At 40.8% G+C, this 21,864-nt stretch overlaps 1 protein-coding gene across 13 annotated transcripts in view; it reads right to left on the bottom strand.

Annotated features, from left to right (window-relative positions):
- Positions 1-669: 669 nt before the first annotated feature.
- Positions 670-21,864, bottom strand: part of TESPA1 (thymocyte expressed, positive selection associated 1) — a 34,473-nt gene continuing 13,278 nt past the window's right edge. For 5 of the 13 annotated variants that reach the window (XM_042247085.1, XM_042247083.1, XM_042247084.1 and 2 more), the window contains 8 exons: positions 18,683-18,732; positions 17,757-17,810; positions 16,969-17,005; positions 16,592-16,705; positions 11,370-11,578; positions 8,822-9,627; positions 7,193-7,301; positions 670-1,242 (listed from right to left, as the gene is read on the bottom strand). In XM_042247085.1, coding sequence (XP_042103019.1) covers positions 1,031-1,242; positions 7,193-7,301; positions 8,822-9,627; positions 11,370-11,578; positions 16,592-16,705; positions 16,969-17,005; positions 17,757-17,810; positions 18,683-18,732 — 1,591 coding nt within the window. In that variant the 3' untranslated portion in view covers positions 670-1,030. Of the gene's footprint in view, positions 7,559-8,821; positions 9,628-11,369; positions 11,579-16,591; positions 16,706-16,968; positions 17,006-17,756; positions 17,811-18,682; positions 18,733-21,864 lie in introns of all 13 variants that reach the window. The other 8 variants (XM_060414104.1, XM_004006624.5, XM_042247087.1 and 5 more) reach the window with 7 other exon arrangements.

Raw genomic sequence — 21,864 nt, 5'->3', positions numbered from 1 at the left:
AAAAAGAAAAACAAATATAGTATATTAACATGTATATGACTTCCCTGGTGGCTCAGATCGTAAAGCATCTGTCTACAATGCGGGAGACCCGGGTTCAGTCCCTGGGTTGGGAAGATCCTCTGGAGAAGAAAGTGGGAATCCACTCCAGGACTATTGCCTGGAAAATCCCACGGACAGGAGCCTGGTAGGCTACAGCCATGGAGTCGCAAAGAGTCGGATATGACTGAGCGACTTCACTTTCACTTTATGGATTCTAGAAAAATAGTACCGATGAACATGTTTACAGAGGACAAATGGAGATGCAGAGTAGAGAATGGGCTGGTGGACACAGCGGGGGAAGGGCAGAGCAGGACAAATTGAAAAAGTAGCATATATACATATGCATATATATGTATATACATATACACACTATCATGTGTAAAATAGGTAACTAGCAGGAAGCTGCTGTATAATATAGGGAGCCCAGCCTGGTGCTCTGTGATGACCTAGAGGAGTGGAATGGAGTGGAGGAGGATAAAGAGGGAGGGGATATATATATATATATATATATATATAAAATTATGACTAATTTTCACTGATGTACGGCAGAAAACACTACAACACTGTGAAGCAATTATCCTCCAATTAAAAAAAAACTAAAAATAAAAAAGAAGAAAAACAAGACATTGGTAAGGTGGAAGACTTCCTGGAATTTAATTGGGAGCACAGAGGGATGAGTAGAGGCTCCGAGGGAATCCCACTGTAGATTGCACCAAGGTTTCAGAACCTGAAAGTGTGAATTGTCTTTCCTCATTTAGCTTGAGCCTTTTGAGAGTATTCCAGTAGCACCCTTGTTTTTCAAATTTGATTATCCTTAAATCTACTAACTGCCCTAAGCAGTGTCAAAGCTTGAGAGAAAATTATTTGTCCAGGTTACCACTGTCCATATCATATGGATCATGTATTCTAATACCCACATAGAAAAACCAAAGTGCAAAGAAATGAAGCGACTGTTTAAGGTCTATCTCTGTGCATGCTGTTCATGACAGCATCAGGATGGAGATTCCAAGTCTCTCACTCTGGTCTTCTGTCTGGTGTACCATCTTGCTTTTCTCTTATTGAGGTCAGGAGTTTGCAGGGCCAGGGAGCAGGAGCTGGATGTTGGAGGCTGTAGAGCCTCCTGTGAGGAGAGGTGGGAATTAGGCTCTTCTGTGAAGTCACTGCTGTCAGAGAATGTGCTGTGGTTGTGGTGGTGGTGAAAGCCTGCAATGGAAATTTAAAAGAAACACATCATGCTTTTTTAAAAAAACTGACGTATAGCTAATTTACAAATGTTGTGTTAGCCTCAGGTGTACACCAGAGTAATGCAATTATATAAGTGCGCTTAGTCGCTTGGTCGTGTACGACTCTTTGCAACCCCATGGATTGTAGCCCGCCAGGCTCCTCTATCTATCCATGGGGATTCTCCAGGCAAGAATACCGGAGTAGGTTGTCATGCCCTCCGCCAGGGAATCTTCCCAACCCAGGGATTGAACCCAGGTCTCCTGCATTGCAGGAGGATTCTTTACCACTGAATCACCAGGGAAACCCACACAGATGAATTCTTTTTATTATTTTACATTATAGGTTATTATAAGATATTGAATATATTTCTCTGTGCTGTACAACAAGACCTTGTTGTTTATCTGTTTTATATACAGTAGAGTGTGTATTGGGCTTCCCAGGTGGTGCTAGTGGTAAAGAATTTGCCTGCCAATGCAGGAGACGCAAGAACTGGTTCAGTTCCTGGATGGGGAAGATCCCTTGGAGTAGGAAATGACAACCCATTCCAATATTCTTGCCTGGAAAGTTCCATAGACAGAGGAACTTGGCAGGCTACAGTCCATGAGGCTGCAAAGTCAAATACAACTGAGCAACTGAGCATACACACATAGTGTGTATCTGTTAATCCTAGACTCCTAAATTACCTCTCCTGCTCCTTCATTACTCCCTTTGGTAACCATAACATTGCTTTCTGTATCTGTGAGTTTGTTTCCATTTTGTAAGTAAGTTTTTTTGTATCACTTTTAAGATTCCACATATAAGTGATATCATATGATATTTGTCTTTCTCTTTCTGACTTATTTCAATTAGTATAATAATTTCTAGATCCATCCATGTTGCTGCAAATGTCATTATTTCATTCTTTTTAATGGCTGAGTGATATTTCACTGTATATATATACCATATCCTTTTTATTTATTCATCTGTCCATGGATATTTACACTGCTTTCATGTTTTGGCTTCCCATGTGGCACTAGTGGTAAAGAACCTGCCTGCCACTGCAGGAGACATAAAAGATGCAGGTTCAGTCCCCGGGTCAGGAAGATCCCCTGGAGAAGGAAATGGCAACACACTCCAGTATTCTTGCCTGGAGAGTCCCACAGACAGAGGAGCCTGGCTACGGTGCATAGCATTGCAGAGAGTCAGACACAACTGAAGCGACTTAGCAGGTATTCAAGTTTTGGCTAGTGCCACTGGGGTGCATGTATTGTCTTGAATTAGAGGTTTCTCTGGGTATATGCCCAGAGGTAGGATTGCTTTATCATATGGTAATACTATTTTTAGTTTTTAAAGGAACCTCCTTACTGTTTTCCATAGCAGCTGCACCAATTTGCATTCCCACCAACAGTATAGGAGGGTTCCCTCTTATCCACACCCTCTCCAGCATTTATTTGTACTTTTTGATGGTGGCCATTCTGACCCATGTGAGGTGATATCTCACTGTGGTTTTGATTGGCATTTTCCTAATAATTAGCAATGTTGAGCAGCTTTTTGTGTCTTTGGAGAAATGTCTATTTAGGTCTTCTGCTCATTTTTGATTGGGCTGTTTGTCACATCGTGCATCTTTGAGACAACTGTAGGTACTGGGTTGGTAGCAACTTCTATACCCTACCTGGGGAAATGTTTCTTGCTGCTACAAGTGATTTTTCAAGTTATTTGCAGCAGCAGCAGCAGTGACATCAAAGATTCATGTGACTTAGACTTTCTATTCAACTCAATGTTTAGAGTTATAAAATGTTTACCTATACTTTTATTCTTATTCTTTTGTATAGATTACTGAGCACTGCTGGAGAAAATGACAAAACCATTGCCAATCCATGTTCTGCAACTTGAGCTGAGCCCTAACATTATTCCCCAATTCAACTACTAACATATGTTTCTATTCTTCTTGTCCTTTCTCCATAGTGGTGATCTCAAACCTTTATGATCTTCCTCAGATTTCCTGCCTCACACTTTTAATGATGACCTGACAGGAAAAAGGGAGAAAAGAGTAAGCATACATTTCTTGACCTCCTCTCCAGATGACCAATGTAACTAGTCACGCCTGTCCTTTTTCATTTCCTCTCATCTCAAAGATCTGTACCTTAGTCCCTGGCTAAACCCTCCAAAAGTGCTTTGGATCTCAACTTGTTCCCACTCTCCACTGACCTCACATCATCATTTCCCTACCCTCCTGAACCATGGTCCCCTGCACTCTATTGATTCTTTTCCTTCAGCAAATATACATGCTTAAAACTTCATCACCCTAGGGAGAAAAACACAAAACACTCCTTAGAGACTCTTGACCCTTTTATCTACTTTGCTTGCGTAGTTTCTTATTAATTTTTCACATTAATATTATAAAGCCCTGTCACACAAATAAAAATACTCTTATCAAGTTTCCTAATTATTTTCTAGTGGAAAATCTAGTGGTATAATTGCACTGTCTTTCCTACTGGATATTTTATGGTATATGTTACTGAACACTACACCCCTCTTCTTGAAACATTATTTTTTTTGTTGTTCAGTCGCTTAGTTGTGTCCAACATTTTGTGGCCCTATGGACTGCAGCATGCCAGGCTTCCCTGTCCTTCACCATCTCCTAGAGCTTGCTCAAACTCAAGTCCAGTGAGTCAGTGATGCCATCCAACCATCTCATCCTCTGTTGTCCCCTTCTCCTCCTGCCTTCAATCTTTCCCAGCATCAGGGTGTTTTCTAATGAATTGGCTCTTTGCATCAGGTGGCCAAAGTATTGGAGTTTCAGCTTCAGCATCAGTCCTTCCAATGAATATTCAGTGTTGATTTCCTTTCTAAAGTTACTGTGTTTCATTGAGTCTGATAAGCTATTGTTTGTAAGGCTTATAAATATTTTCAAGGAGGCAAGTACATGTATGTGTGTGTGTGTGTAGGACAAAACCGTATATCTTACAATTACATTGGCTGACAATGCCAACTGTTAGACCCATTCTATTTCAGACATATTCAAATACAGAAAAATGTACATCTTAGAATAGGTGAAATACAGCATCTCTAACCACAATTCCTCCTCCTATAATGAAATCCTATCACCCTAGCAGAAAATAGAAGCTATTACTTATTTGAAATGTGTACCTCCTGAAAACTTCCTCTCTGGCAAAGCAATTCCAATCTTTCTGTATACTCGACTTCTAGCCAAAGATGGGGTATGTTTGAGAGAGGAACTGATGTGCTGGGTATTTCATGAATTGTGTAGAAAAGTATAGTCATATAGATTCTGCACAGCCTGCTTTGCTGGACATCTTGGCATTATCTTGTGTGAGGCTGACATCTGCTGGACAAGTAACACTTGATCAGAGCTTTGTATTTTAGAGTAAAACTTTTGGCAGTGAAGCTTAGCCGTGGTGCATATACTCCACATCTTCTATTTAAATTTGGTAAGTTTGGCAGTTAATTTTCTTTTCAAATTTTGTATGCTGTGGCTGAGTCTCAGTGAGCTTTAGAATGAGAGCTTGACCTTGGGGGCATCTTTAATATGTGAAGATGAAGCCCTTTAATAAAATTAGTTGTTCCTAACCCTCACTGGGTGCCAGAATCACTGTCTGTGATAGACTGTTTATAAACATGGCCACAACAACCCTCCCATTCCACATGCCTTTTCATAGTGTGACTTTGCTACTCCTATTAAAAAGCTAAAGTATGTTTTCCTTCCTTTTGAATCTAGCTTGGCTTTGCAATTTAATTTGAGCAATAACATGTGGTTGAAGGGGCATTGTACAACTTACAACGTATCCTTAAAAAGAGGCATTGCAATTTCAGTTTTTGCTGAACATTCTTCAGTTAAGACTACTGAAGAATGACTCAACCCCCATGGAGAGAGTACCTGGCTGACAGTGAGCACCAAGATTCAGTCCAAGGTCAGCACCATGAGGGCGAGCCCACTTTTGACCAGGGCCAGCCCAGTCAACTAGCCAAAAGCAGTTGCATAAGTGAAACCAGATGAGACAAGAAGAATCCCCCTAGCAAACCCACAAAATAGAAACTTATAAGTAAGTTTTTCTTTAAGTCACTACATTTTGGGTGGTTTATTATACAACAATAGATGCTTGACATCACTAGGAAAAATTTAAAGAAGAATAAACAATAATAATGCCCAAGTTCAAATCTAAGAGATTTATATTTAATTCTATTAGGTGGAATCCAGGAAATAAAATATATTTTTTTTAAAAAAGCTTGCAAGATTGGGAATCACTCATCTAAATATTTTATGCCCATAATTACTTTTTTTAAAATCTCATCATCATCTACAGCAGCAACATCATAACAGTTACTCCAATAAATCACATTTCTTTCACATACTCCTTATAAGGTTTCATAGGAACAAACAAAAGTTGATTTCTGCAAGATTACTGAGCTAGTAGGAGGTAGGTTATTTGACTTCACATCCTAAATTTTTTCAGCTACACATAGTAGATTGCTGCTTCTGATATTTACCTCTTCCGTGAGTGACTGACAGCTGCTAGTTATGTACCTGGAGATGAAGGTAATGGGCACAAGAGAAAATAAAGTGACTAGGGCCCTAAAACCACAGATAGTTAGAATTAAAGGAGTTACAACCCACTCCAGTATTCTTGCCTGCAGAATCCCATGGACTGAGGAGCCTGGTGGGCTGCAGTCCATGGGGTCACAAAGAGTCGGACACGACCGAGTGACTTTACTTACTTACTTACTTAGACTCATAAAGACCTTTGTGATTCAGGACCAGTAACAATGAAATTTCAGTGTTAATCAAAATTTTGGTAAACAACTGGTTAATAATCAACAATTTGGTTAATAGTGGACTAGGAAGTGCAGTAAATAGTAATAAGACATCCAAAATGGAGGGAACCCTAAGCAAGATGATTCATTTACTTAATTCAAGAAAGATTTCAATTCTTACTCTCTTGCCATATTCTCTGTGGTCCTAGGGGACAGGCAGTTGTAGCACCAGGAGACTAATTTCTGCTTAGTTTAAATATAAATCTTTAGCTAAAATTAAAAAGAATAAAAAATACCTCTGAAAGAATTAATGCTTGAAATTCACATCCAGGGGAAAGACATTTTAGCTGCAGTAAATATTCATGGTCCTTCTTTGAGGAGGGAAGGAAAGCTTATGTATATCTAACCTGAGCTGCAGGATGGACCTCATAGCCTAAATGAACACAGCTGTAAGACACATTAAGGAATTTTGCCTCAGTCCTATGATTTAGGCTGATTAGAAAGCAGCTAAAAGCAGGTGCAAGGGTATAAATCTCCATGGTTGGTTTTTACCTGTTGCAAAACTACAATGCTTCTTAAACTTCAATGTGCAAGCAAATCATCTAAGGGTCTTAGTAAAATTTGATTCATCAGATCTAGGATGGGGGAGGGCTGGGATCCCACATTTCTAACAATATCCCAAGTGATGCTAATACTTCTATTCTGCAGACTATATTTTGAATATTAAGGTAATACAGAATTTTCTCCCTAGACAACAGTTTTCAGACTGTGATCACCAAACCAACCACATCAACATCACTTGAGAACATGTTAGAGATGCAGATTTCCCAGGCCCTGTCCAGGACCTGTTCAATCAGAAACTCTGGCAGTGAGGACCCAGGCATCTGTAGTGCCTCAAGCCTTCCAGGGGATGTTGATGCTAAAGTCTGAGAATCACTGATTTCAATAAGTATTTATCCAGCCATAATAGAATCACCCTACCTAAGAGCTTAAAAAAAAAATCAGTCTCTGGGCTCCATATCAATTAAATTAGGAGGCAGGATGTGGGACACTTCATTGTGAGTATTTGTAAAAATTTCAACATGTGCTTGTAATGTGCAGCCCAGTTTGAGAACCAAGAGAGACAGAGAGAGACAGAGAGAGAGACAAAGAGAGATGAGAGATCAACTTCACTTACTTCTGGAGTCTTCACCAGCAAAAGTCTGGTAGAGGTGGTGATGTTCAGGTCTGCTGGGCCAGTGGCTCTCCTCCTCCTCACTGTTGCTTTGCACCTGTAACCAAGATCCCTGCAGAACTCAGTCAGCACGAGTGGTGGGGAAAAGTGCAGGACAGCAGGCGACTACAGGGGAAAGAGGCTGTGTTCTTGAGAAGCCTGGCCTCTCCTCTTGTGGTAGGAGCCTGGCAGTGAGGAAGGCAGGGCCAGCTCTACATTCAGTGAGAGGTGACACGCATGCAAACAGGACTGCAAGTCACCACGGCTTCTCTTTGTGGCAAGGGTTTGAGAGAGTGTCCTTGAGATGCCGGCACTTGATCATAGCGCTGCCTATAGACCCAGGCAAGAGGAATCCCAAGTTTTAGAGAGTTCAGTGTCCACTTTGATATTGCACTACCCCTTCTAGACCATGCTCTGGATGCCCACAATCCCCTCCCCAGATGCAACTCAAATGGCCCCAAGCCTATTTCAGGGAAATGCAGTGGTTTCGCCTGGTGTCTGTTCTCTCAAGGCTGGCCTTTTCCTAAGGTGTGCACTCCTAGGCCTGAATGATGACTGGTAGGTGGTTATATGCATTGATAGGGGGGTTGTGGGGGCTTCCCAGGTGGCGCTAGTGGTAAACAACCCAGCTGCCAATGCAGGAGATGTGAGAGATGCAGGTTCAAGCCCCAGGTCAGGAAGATCCCCTGGAGGAGGGCACGGCAACCCACTCCAGTATTCTTGCCTAGAGAATCTCATGGACAGAGGAGCCTGGTAGGCTACAGTCCATAGGGTCGCAAAGAGTCGGACATGACTGAAGTGACTTAGCATGCATGCACACAGGCAGGGGTTTTGTGGCATTTCAATATGTCAGCTGGGGTGTTCACACATGGTGTGCAAAATTCCTTATGGTGCAGGACAGACATGGGTATGGGAAGAGAAGGAGATAGGCCAGGGCTGGGATGGCTCTGCCCACACTGCCATGTTCTAGCACTGAAGTCCTAAGAGTGAGAATTCTAGATTTGAATCTGAACTTCTAGGTCTTCGTGGTTTTATACTTGCCAAGGTAGAAGAGATTTTATATAATCATGTTTAGTCTAGTGTGTAACTGATCTCTATCTTTACTCTTGTGTGTATCCCACAGATGATAGGGGTAGGTGTGTTTGATGGGAAACTTTAGTGAAGATCAGCCTGGAAGAGGAATTAGAAAAATGGTGACAAAAACTAGGCACTCTTAAGAAAATGGGTCTATTTCTCTTTCCTCTTCCTTCTATATTAACGTTGGTTGATCAGTTGTATCTGACTCTTTGCAACTCCATGGACTATAGCCCACCAGGCTCCTCTGTCCATGGAATTCTCCATGCAAGAGTACTGGAGTGGGTAGCCATTCCCTTCTCTAGGGGATCTTCCCGACCTATGGATCAAACCTGGGACTCCAGCATTGCAGGCATACTCTTTACCATCTGAGCCACCAGGAAAGCCACTTTCAAAGGTTTCTGAATGTAATTCAAGACTTGGTATATCTGACAAGGAAGATATATTTTAACCCAAGGGCAGGAATCCAGAATTCAAGGGCAGGAATGCCAACCTCCCCTTCACTTTTAACCCACTCACCTCCAAGCCCAAAGTGTCCTGCCACTGCTCAGTTAGAGATCGGTGCATTTCTGTTCTCTCTTGACTCTGTTTCCATTTCTGTTGGATGATGGACAAATCCAGTGATTTAACCTTCTTGCCCATGGGATTCTTCTGAAACAGACTCCTTCTTGCTCTGCTCTTTCTCATCCAGAAGGCATCATCCTTGACTGAATGGGCTTCCTTACTGGTGGCCTGTAGCCCCCACAGCTCTCTCTTTACCTGTGCAGGGTCTGTGCTCCACTGCAGATCTGCTCTGGGCAGAGAATGTGAGCAACATGGTATCTTGAGGTCAGAATCCAGAGTTTCTGAAGGTTCTTGCCATGTGGACATCCCCTGCTGTGTTTCTTCTTTAAGGCAGAGAACACATGGACAGGAAGAAGTAGGCAGTTTTGTACCCTTGATAGGGCACAAGGGATCTCCCTGTGGGCCTGGTCCAAACCCAGAGTCTTGCTGGAGGACCAACTTCTCTCCTCTCACTCTGTCCATCACTTCCCACACCACCTGGTCTAAACTGTTTCTTTTGGGAGTATGGTCGGGTGGCGATAGCCTATCTCGTGGGCATGTGTACAGGCACATTTTGGAGATGGCTTTCCGGAGGCGCTCTCTGGGTGAGTGAGGTTCAGGCTCTGGGGACAGAATCTTGATGGATGGCACATCAGTTGGGTTACAATTCCAGAACATGTGGGACGGTGTGAACTTTTGGACAGGTGTCTTAGACACGTAGGAGTAGAGACAGAAGAAGGCATCTGCAGTGACGGCCAGTGTTTGCACTTGCTTAAACCTGCCTGAGTGCAAGGGATGAAGATGGTGAGTCTAGGAGACATCAGAAAGTTACTTCTTGAATTTTTCCCTTCAATAGCTTTCCTAAAACTCAAAGTTCAGAAAGAAGATGCCGATTTCTCTACCAACATCTCTCCCATTTAGAGTTATTAGACCTAGGATTCCCTTTCTTGACTTTTTGACTCTTTATCCCCAGTAGTCTAGAAATTAATTCTATACAGGATGAGGAACTTTTCCATATCTTGATTTAGCATATCTTTCTGCTGTCAGTATACAACGGCCTCTATCACTATGTTTGCTTCAGCAGTCCCCAACCTTTTTGGGACCAGAGACCAGTTCCATGGAAGACAATTTTTTCCATGGACTTGGGGTAGAGGGATGGCTTCAGGATGATTCAAATGCATAACGTTTATTGTGCACTTTGTTTTTATTATTATTATGTTAACTCTACCTTAGATCATCAGGCATTAGATCCCAGAGGTTGGGGACCCCTGCTTTAGATGACAAACATGACTAAAAAAGGCAAAACTAACATTGTGTTCTTAGTAAGAAAAATTTAGGGTTATGGAAATCTTTGATAGAAGCAAATTTGAGAGATAGCAATTACTAGGCAATGGACAAGGGTAGAGAAGTCTAGATGGACTATGTTATTTCTAATAGACTTTGCTTCTCAACGTGTGGCCAGTAGTTCAGTAGCACTGGCATTACTTGGGAACTTATGTAAATACAGAATCTCAGACTGTATCCCATGCATCTTAACAATATCCTTCCATAATTCATATGCACATCCATATTTGAAAAGCATATGATAAACCATTTACCCATTAAACTGTAAGTGTCCTAAAGGCAAGATCATGTTCCTCTTGCCTAGCTGCTGTTTCCAGAATTTAACATCTGTACCTGGCACATAAAATACATTCAACAAAAACATCCTCAACCTTTAGGGTGCATAAGAATCATATAAAGTGCTTGTGAAATACTTCCACTGAAAATCCTTATTTCAGCAAGTGGAGCTCAAGAGTATAGTTTTACCAAATTTTAAAGTTGAATCTGATACAAAGGATCTGAAACAACACTATCAAGAACACCATTATGATGGGGGGGGGGTGGGCTGTAAAAGAATATTATTTGAAATATATTCTAACATATGGAATAAAATAGAGTCTTTCATCCCTCATCAAAGTAGAGAGGCCCTCTCATATCTTTCTTCAGTATGGAATTGCGACAACTTAAATCATTGTTTCCCTAGATGTGGTAAGATTACACATAAGGATCATTGGTGTGCTTACTTAAATATTCCTGAGCCCTTCCTTCTGTGGAAGAAAAGCCAATTAATATGAATGCTTTATAAACTCCTGCACAATTTAATATAATTAACGGAACTTCTGTCCTAAATGGAAATTGTATTAATGTAATGGCTATAAATGGGGAACATTCACTAATTCCAACTGAGAAATAGAAAATGGTGGTAAGATTTAAAGACACCAGTCCAATTTGATTCAGCAAAAAGGGAGAAGATCTAAAAGAAAATCACTATGATACCAGGTCTCTTGAAAACTCTTCAAGAGAGAGAAGCAGAACTCAAAGTTCTCCATTCACTGAAGACAACATAGGAAGAAACAGACACCAAAAACAAAGGGTCAAGAGAAGCTAACCAAGAGAAAGTAGAATTTAGAGCCATTGATCTCTGTTATGACTGTCTGGAGGTTGAGAGAGAAGTAGAGCACGGGTCTGTGCTAACACTCACTGGCCAGCATGAGGCAAGGGTCTTCCATCTCAATCCTCCGCACCTGGGACTTCAGGAAGAGCTGGAAATCAATGCCTTTGGCTTGAGAGGGGGTGGTGAAAAATCGAGCAGGGATTCGAGAAGTGTCTTTGTGGTCCTCCTGACCAAAGCCCAGGCTGAAAAGGACATCTTCCGCATCTTCTTGCACCTGGTCCAGAATCTCTGAGATGCTGAAAAGTGGGGGTTTGGGTAAACACAGGAAGCTTTGAGAAACAGGGTAATCCAGACTATCTAATAAAAGTGTCAGGACACTGAGATACCTTTCTGGCCATTTCTCTATCACTGCAACCCAGAAAAGCTTTCACTTCTCTGAATCTAAATTCTCTGTCTGAAACCTGGGAATTACAATCTGGCCTTGGTTTAAAAACTGAACGTGATTCTATTAGAGTACTTCAAACAACTGATTAAAATGATTACAGATGAATGAAAATTTGCTATGAGAGGGATCCAAAAAAGCAAAATCAGTATAGTTGCAAAATGATCTGGGGTTGTGTTATTAACCAGTCAGTTCCCATTTGCTATGTGATATAGCTGGCTTTTGCCAAGTGCTTTGTCACTTGCTTACGAGCTTGCACCAGTGGTTGGTGGAACAACCAGGCAATGAGTGTGTAAGCAACATAGAACTCATTTTATTCTCACCCTGAGGATAAAATTTTATCAATACAGCTGTGTTAGGTAGGCCTGTTTGTAGCACAATTTCAGGATAGAATCCCTGCATCTGTAGATCAAACACTTTCTGTCTCCAACATCCATCTATGTGCAAATCATTGCAGCACCAGGCTGGTGACACAAGAGCTCACTAACAGTACATTCCAAACATCAGTGAGAGTAGGGGAGCTGTGAATTATTTGAGGCTTTGACTAATCACCGTTAATCTCTTCAGAGAGGATGCTGGTGTTCAAAACTGAGATCATCTTGTTTAAGTAAAAGCTGGAAATTGGAATCCCTGGCTCTATTCTTGTGCATTTCTCCTAACTGCTAATTTCATCTCCATGATCCCGAGTTTCCTTATCTGAATTGTCATCATAAGACTAGATCCCTGAGGAGGAAGGAGATCAAGGTGGCAGAGAAGGAAGATGCTGAGCTCGCTGAGCTCACTGCCCTCAGTGAACACACCAAAACATACATCCACACAAGGAGCAGTTCTTGCTGAAAACAAACTGGATGGAGACTGGCAGAAAGACTCTTTGACAACTAAGGCTATAAAGAATGATCTACCCGGAAGTGGGTAGGAAGAGAAGAGAAACAATCAGGTCAGGATCTGCATCCCTAGGAGGGGACAAAGAGGAGGAGGGAGGTCCCAGAGGCTCAGAGATCCTCCCTGGGGAATGGATGATTCAAACTACAAATTGGGCACCATAGCCCTCGAGTCTGATGCTGGGCAGAGGAGTCCCATTCCCTAGCTTGAAAACCAGTAGGACTAACAGGAGGGCAATAAGAACCGTGCTTGCAAAGATTATGCCCACACTTGCTTACTCCTGAAACAGGGATGAGGAAGCAGATTCAATGTGTCTGGAACTCTGGCCAGCTCCCTGAAACCTACACTGAACATCCCTCCAGCTCTTCTCACTCGCTAGTGTAGTGCTCCACTAGGGTGGAGGCTGCCATTTGTGAAGACAGTGTGTAGCTGTCGGGGATGGAGCTGCCTTGGACCTGGCACTACATCTGAAAGGGGTGATGGCAGTCATTACTGTTGCTCCCAGAGAAGGCAGATCAAGAACGGGCTGAAACTCTAACTGAATTTGCCAGAACTTCTCCAGAGTGTGCCCTAGCCTGCATTGGGTACCTGCTCTGGCCCTTCTTGCTCTAGCACTGTTCTCCTCCAGAGCAAAGGTACCAAACCTGGGATAGGGGAGAGCACACACTAAAAGGGAAGGGAATCAGCTCAGAACTGACCCTCAGGAATCCTGCTCCAAAAACTTAGGACACCATCTTGCCCTGGATAGGGAACTGTCAGTCACTGAGCACAGAAGCCCTGGCTCACACCTAACTTTGGCTCTAGCCAACGCCCTCACCCACCCCCATCTCTAGCTGTACTTTCCACTAAGGTGAGAGTTCCCAGCACACTCTGGGGAAAGATGTGATTTGTGCTCATTTCAGATACAGCTCTTTTATAAAGCTACAGTCATCAAAGCAGTATGCTACTGGCACAAAAACAGACATACAGATCAATGGAACAGAACAGAGCCCAGAAATACACCCATGCATGTATAGTCTAATAATCTGTGATAAAGGGGGAAAGAATATACAATGGAATAAAAGATAGTTTCTTCAATAAATGCTGCTGGGAAAACTGGACAGCTGCATGTAAAATAATGAAATTAGAACATTTTCCTATCCCATATAAAAAATAAACTCAAAATGGATAAAGACAGTTCCATAAGAACAGAAACCATAAAACTCCTAGAAGAAAGCACAGGCAGAACACTCTTGAACATAAATCACAGCAAAGTTTTTTTTGATCTGTCTCATAAGGCAAAGGAAACAAAAGCAAAAATGAACAAATGGGACCTGATTAAACTTAAAACATTTTGCACAGCAAAGGAAATAATTTACAAAATGAAAAGAAAACCTACTGAATGGGAGAAAATATTTTAAAATGATATGACTGATAATGAGTTAATATAAAATGAATATATAGCTCATACAACTCATATCAAAAAATTGAAGAACCTAATTAGAAAATGGGCAGAAGACCTGAATAGATATTTTCCCAAAGAAGACATATAGATGGCCAATCGGCATGAAAAGATGTTCATCATTGCTAATGATTAGAAAACTAAAAATCAAAACTACACCTCACACTGGTCAGAATGGCCATCATGAAAAAGTCTACAAACAATACATGCTAGAGAGGGTATGGAGAAAAGGGAACTTTCTTGCACTGTTGGTGGGAATATAAATGAACACAACCACTATGGAGAACAGTATGGAGATTCCTTAAAAAGCTAGAAATAAAATTACCGTATGACCCAACAATCTGCTACTAGGCATTTATCCTGAAAAGTGGAAGTGAAAGTGAAGTTGCTCAGTCGAGTCTGACTCTTTGTGACCTCATGGACTGTAGTCTACCAGGCTTCTTTGTCCATGGGATTTTCCAGGCCAGAGTACTAGAGTGGGTTGCCATTTCCTTCTCCAGGGGATCTTCCTGACACAAGGATCGAACCCAGGTCTCCTGCATTGCAGGCAGACGCTTTACCCTCTGAGCCATGCAGGCATTTATCCTGAGGAAACCATAATTGAAAAAGACACATGTACCAAAAGGCTCACTGCAGCACTGTTTACAGTAGCTAGGACATGGAAGCAACCTAGATGTCCATCAACAGAAGAATGGGTAAAGAAGTTGTGGTATATATAGAGATACCCTAACCCTAACTCTAACCCTAACAACTATAGGCTACTTGTGGTATATATATATAGTGGAATATTACTTAACCATAAAAAGGAATGCATTTGAGTCAGTTCTAATGAAGTGGATGAACCTGAAGCCTGTTATACAGAATGAAGTAAGTCAGAAAGAGAAAAAAAAATATTAACACACACACACACACACACACGGAACCTATTGGCAGAGCAGCAATGGAGATGTAGACATGGAGAACAAACCTGTGGACACAGGGCAAGGAGAGGGTGGGACGAATTGAGGGAATAGCATGGAAATACGTACATTACCATGTGTAAAATAGCCAATGAGAATTTGCTCTAAATCAAAAGTTCAAACCTGGCTCCCTGCGACAACTTAGTGGGGTGAGAGGTGGGAGGGAGGTTCAAGGAGGGGGGATGTATACCAATGGCCGATTCATGCTGATGTGTGGCAGGAACCAACACAATATTGTAAAGCAATTATTCTCTAATTAAGAATGAATAAATTAAAAACAAGAAAATCAAGGGAAAAAAGATGTGGTATATATCGGCCATAAAAAAGATTGAAATAATACCATTTACAGCAACACAGATCTAGAAATTATTATACTAAGTGAAGTAAGTCAGAGAAAGATAAATATCATATGATATTACTTACATGTGGAATCCAAAAAAATGATACAAACGAACTTATTTACAAAATAGAAATAGACTCACAGACATAGAAAACAAGCTATGGTTACCAAAGGGGATAGCAAGGGATGAGAGATAAGTTAGGAGTTTGGGATTAACACATATATGCTACTATATATACAATGGGTAAACAATAAGGACCTACTATAGGAACACAGGAAACTATACTCAATATCTTGTAATAACCTATAATACAAAAGAATCTGAAAAAGAATATATATATATTTGAATCACTTTGCTGTACATATGAAGCATTGTAAATCAAATGTACTTCAAAAAGAGTTTTCTTTTAAATGCAGACATTTGAGTCTTACCCCCAGAGATTCTATGTTAACTGAATTGGGGTGTAAGGCTCAGTGAGTACAAATCACTAAAAATAGTAAATAAGCTAATAAGTCTGAGAACCAGGTTTGAGATTCAAACTTTGACTCCAAATACTGAACAATTTTTATAATAGCACACTAGTTCTCATCATTTTCCACCTTGTTTTAGAGTTATTGGTGTGTATTTTTTTTCACCCTATAGAATTGTTGAGCTCATGCAGGCAAAATTTTTATCTGTTTAATTTTCAAATTCCATACAGTCATTGCCTGGCCTGCATTTGGAGATACAAAATTGCTTGAATGAATCAATATTTTATCACCTCAACTGATCAATCAATTAATGGATACACTTGTTGATTGTTTTGTTGTTGTTTAGTCACTAAGTCATGTCCAACTCTTTGCAACCCATGGACTGCAGCATACCAGGTTTTCCTGTCCTTCACTATCTCTGGGAGTTTGCTGAAACTGATATCCAACTGATTGTTTACTGAGAACTTATTATAAGTCCGGGAAATGTGATGGGACCAATATTACACTTCCTGGGGTACAAAGTTCAGGGCAGGAGACACCTGCATTTTACACACAGCAACCAGCTCTGAGTAGTAGATATCTGTGCATCCCTGCTATTCTTTTTTTTTTTCCCTGCTATTCTTGAAGCACACTGTGACCCTTGTCAAGTATGTGACTGCATAAAAGCACTAGTAATAATATATCCCAGAAAAAAACTGGCAATGGTTCTAAGTTCCAGTCTCTTCTGCCTCTCATCTTCCCTGACTTTATACCCCTGCCAAACTTGGTACCTACCTTGAACTAGTCTTGTTGGTCCCACCAGTCATGCTGCTGGAAGCCAAACTGCAGCCAAGATCTAGTAGCTGTCCGGGCCGGGATGTCTCCAGGAAGCTCCTGCAGGGATCAATGCTGAAGACGTAACTAATCTTGTGAGCAGTCAGTCTGTACTCTGGCTTCTAGACATGCCCTGCAGGGCGCAGTCACTCCCTGCTGGGTATGTTTGAACCATCTACTGTAAAAACTGAATCTATGGTCTCATTTCTGGTTGGAAATTTCACTCTCTATTGCGAAACTGCAGCTCTTTGTTTTTAATCTCTTGGACTCTGACGCCCACCCCAGTTCAGTAGCTCCTGAAGGAGGTATCACTCAGCCTGGCTGAAACTAACACTTACCTGGAGTAGAGTTTGCTGCTGGTGGCCAACAGTGTGGCTGGACAAGTAAGAGAAAGACAAAGTTAGAAGGGGAAATGAAAATCATCTGAGCTGCCCCTCTGAACTGAAACCTCGGCCCCTTCTGTTCCTCTCTGCTACTACTATAGGCCCGTAAACCCTATGAACCCTATTCTTTAGGAAAGTATATGAAGATTATCAAACATAGACCTGGAAGGGGGACAAACATGGCAGAGAAAAACTGGCCCCGAGCCTCTGAACTTCTGAACTGTGCCTGGTGTCCAGACAAGAGTTTCTCTGACCTGAGGAGGACAGAGTCATTCAGGCCCCCAGGCTAGTGCTCCTGTCTCACCACATGGGTCTCTTAGGGTCCCAGAAGACACAAGTGGGTTGCTGTACTTCCATCCTTCATTTCAGCCTTTGTCTTCCTCCAATGTAATCTCTCTCTTACACGCAGTACTCAGGCTGCTTGAGGCTTCTATATAGAAAACCATTTCAAAGATGTCTGGGCAGCCAGCTTTATGGTGATTTTATGTATTATCTTCCTAGGGGCCAAAGGAAAGCTCCAATGATGAACCAGTAAATGTCTTGATAGACTGGTGAGCAGACATTTCTGGGCATGTGATGCTTTCTGAGGTTTCCATTAGATCATATGGGATTGCTTTTTCCCTGCAGAGAAGATACCAGGGTTGGGCTGCTCCTTTCTACAGTTCTCCCCTTCCAGTCTATCTTCATTCATCCAGTGGATAGCTGCTTCTTCAATCCCAACCTCGGAGAGCTGTGCCACTTACCCTCTGCTCCAAGGCTCAAGTCATCTTCAAAGCTGGTTCCATGGCTGGGGCACCCTATCAAATAATGAGGCAAGGGCTGCAGAAAATCAGGCTTGGACTCACACACATGCTCGCACACTTATATACACATCTACAACCACACAATGACATCACACATCCACACATTTGCAAAACAACCCCAGCCATACATATACTAAAATCACATTCATAATTTTGATTAAAAATAATCATGTAAAATTTTTTTTGTTTTGTAAAATTACCTATAATTAATCTGTCCCCAAATCACATAGTCATGTACACAGTCCTTTATCAAAGAATTAGCACATGTGGGTATGCACTCAGACACATAAACATACATATACAGACACACATTTTATAAAGCTCTTTTTCCATAGCAGTGATTATTAGCTGCTGCTGCTCTTGCTAAGTCGCTTCAGTGGTATCCGACTCTGTGAGACCCCAGAGATGGCAGCCCACCAGGCTCCCCAGTCCCTGGGATTCTCCAGGCAAGAACACTGGAGTGGGTTGCCATTTCCTCCTCCAATGCATGAAACTAAAAAGTGAAAGTGAAGTTGGTCAGTTGCGTCCAATTCTTTGTGACCCCATGGACGGCAGCCCACCAGGCTCCTCCACCCATGGGATTTTCCAGGCAAGAGTACTGGAGTGGGGTGCCATCGCCTTATCTGATTATTAGCTGAGCAACCACTAACAGAAGATAAGCTTTGAGGACTAGTCAGCCTGTGGGGTCTCAGCCAACGCTATCTTCTGGGCCTCCTGAATTGCCTTATGACCGTTACAGGTGTTCTGCAGGCAGTGAGGAGGTAGCATCTTAGGCACTCATATGCATGTGCAGGTACACACACACAGAGTGATGTCACTGTCTAAGGAGGATGAACAGGAGAATAAAGACTAGAGCCTCTACTTACCATTGTAGTTCAGCTGTCCTGCTTCCTCAAAAAACCCTTCTTCAGAGTATCTAAAAAGCAAAAAGAAACTCACAGCTTTAAATCACTACATTTTCAAAGGGGCTTTTCTTCAAATATCTCCCACAAGTTTATATAATTTTCTAATGAGAGTCACTAGTATTTAAATCACTTTTATGTTCAAGAAAATGGAGAGTGAAGATCTGACTGACAAATCCATAGAGGTAGTCAGAGGGCCCCATATTTTAAATTGGGCTGCCATCATGCTGACCACAGTGCCCCAAGTCAGCTTAGCAATAATTCTTCAGAAGCTAGGAAAGAAAGAATATGGAAACAAAACTGGAGAAATCTATTTATAGAAACAGGGGTTTGGGTGCCATAAACTTTCCATTACAAATGCAAATATTGAGACTAAGAAAAAATCTTTTAGGAGATCATCTTATTTACCCACCTCTCCTTCCTTTCCTCTGAGCTCCTTTCTTGGTGAATATCATGTCTTTCAGGAAGCAGTAGGAACGGCATTTTGGTTAAAGATTATGTTTCTACATTTTGAGATATGTGCTTTATCAAACATTCACTATCTCCACAAGAACAGATGAAAGTCAGCATACATAGTAGTGAGAAACAACTTTAAAAAGGGAGAAATTCACTGAAACAAATGAACAAAGTTGTCTACGGAAAAGCTTTGAATGGGGAACAGAGTACCTGGATTCTAGTCCTGGCTCCTTGCTGCTGCTCTGTTGTCAAATATATTAAGTAAGGGGATTTAGAGGCCTAGATATTATCGTTTTCTAAGTTCACTTTGAGCACTGATGTGTTATGAGTTTTATAGTTGGCTTTCCTGAAAGTTTTAAAAATGGAAGTTGCACATTCCATTTGAATGCTTTGAATATAATCTCAAATTGAGGCTGGAATAGAGGGGAATTGCTAAAGCGAATTAACAGGGAAACTGACTGGAAAGCAGCCATTGGAGCTGTTCTTAAATAAGTCTTCTTTATTCAGTGATCCAGGCAGCTCTCAGGCTATCAGAGTATCAGTTCATGAAATGTTTCATAATGAAAATGGGCTTACAGACAGAGTAGAACAAACTATGGTTAATTTTACAAAATAAATCACTATATATTACTGGTACTTTCCTTTAAATAGTGAAAAAATCAACAATATTTTCTAAAATCTGGATTTTTACATGTCCTCATAAGAAAAACATCAATGTGTGTTATAAAATGTAGAATTATACTCAAGGTAATTAAGAATGGGTAACTCTAATGAACACAATTAGAACTACAAATATATACTTTTGTTCCTAATATATAATTGCATAAAAACATATGTCATAATAACAACAAACCTGTGTTAGTACATAGAACATCACAAATACTAGTATAAATTAATATTTCCTACTACTATTAAAAGACATTATGGTAGCTGGTGCAGTCAGCTACTAGAATGACAAGATCTACTGCTGCATTTAATGCTTGCGCCGTCAGTACACAGCAATGCAACTGCTAAAGCCCACTATTAATATGACTACAATAAAACACACTATTGTTGCATTTCTAGGTATGCCATCAATGGAAATGCCCGTATATATTCACCAAAAGAAATAATATATATAATAACCCAGAATCAGGAGACTCCCAAATCTCTAGTTATTGTAAAGTGGATAATTTGCATGATGGATAGATAGACAGGGCTACACAATGAAAAAGAAGGACCTATTGCTGGATGAAAATGCGTGGATGAACATCACAAACTTAAGGCTGAACAAAAGAAGCACACATAAAAAAATGCATATAGTATGATTCCCTTTATATAAAGTTTAAAAAGTACAAAACTTATCCATGCTGCTACAAGTCAAGGTACTGGTTACCCTTGGAAGTAGGACAGTGAACGGAAGGGGACACAAGGGGCTTCTGGAGTGCAGGCAATGTTTCACTTCAGATTTTTCAGATTTCATCACTCTATTCCCTTGAGAAAAGTTACTGAACCATATAGTTAATCCTCACTTGTTTTTCAGTAAATATTTTATACTTCTATGTGATTTATACTGCTCTTATTTTAACAGGTTTTTTTTTTGAGGTACAATTGATATACAAGGAACAGCACATATTTAATGTGTATAACTTGATAAGCTTGGACATATGTAAACACTTGTGATACCATCCATCACCAATCAAGGAAACAGACATATCCAACAATTCCCAGGGTATCTTCATCTCCCTTTGACTTTTTTTTTGAAATAAGAACACTTAACATGAGCTCTACCATCTAAACAAATTTTGAAGTGCCCAATACCATCTTGTTAACTACAGGCACTACGTTGTACAGCACTGGTCGCTAGAATGTATTCATCTAACATAGCTGGAATTTATATTCATTGAGTTGTACAATTTATCTTAAAAATAAAAATTCTACTGATGTGTATACTACAATAAAATTTACATTAAAATACCACTGATAAAATTCCTTATTTGTCCAAAACAAAATTTGGTAACACAAGATTTGTTGGATACGCATCCTTTGTTTCTGTTTTCTAGTTGTGCTCTAGCAGGCATTTCTACAGTCTATATATGAAGACCAGCTCAGGCTGACCCTTGCTTTTCTATGTGTATGTGGGATACACAACAGAAGTATGGACAAAAGCCTGGATCTGTTATGTCTTCTCACTGAGAATGATGGTCTGACATTTCACAGCCCTCATCCAAGTCCCAGGCCTTTCATGAGTTATTGCTTAGGACATAAAATCAATGACTAGACACTAGATCCAGAGCTTGCTCCTCTCCCTATTTGCATTGAAAGGTCCCTTAGCATCATTTCATTCTGACACGGAAGGGCCAAGTTACTGCTCTTCCTATATACCCAATTCATAAACGAAGAGTACAAAGGAGTATTGAACTGTGGGAAGCATTTTAAATCCTGGGACAGTTATTACACACCCAAACCTGCAAGCATTCCCATTAACATCATCCCTTTAATTCCCTGTATTTTGATTACACTTAATTGACTTTTGAAGTCAAAAAATTTTGAACCAGATTATGACAATCAATAAAGACAATATGTTTAATAAACAACAACAACAACAAAAAACACAAAATAAATCCTTCCTGGCCTTACCTCCCAGAGCAGAGTTAAAATAAACAACCTTGGATTATGCAGTGCTATTTATTTCCTACCAAATCAACCAG

This window comes from Ovis aries, chromosome 3 (genome assembly GCF_016772045.2).
Source record: "Ovis aries strain OAR_USU_Benz2616 breed Rambouillet chromosome 3, ARS-UI_Ramb_v3.0, whole genome shotgun sequence".
Lineage (NCBI taxonomy): Eukaryota > Metazoa > Chordata > Mammalia > Artiodactyla > Bovidae > Ovis > Ovis aries.
Note: the sequence above shows the minus strand (reverse complement) of the source record. Positions and strands in the feature narration are given on the sequence as shown.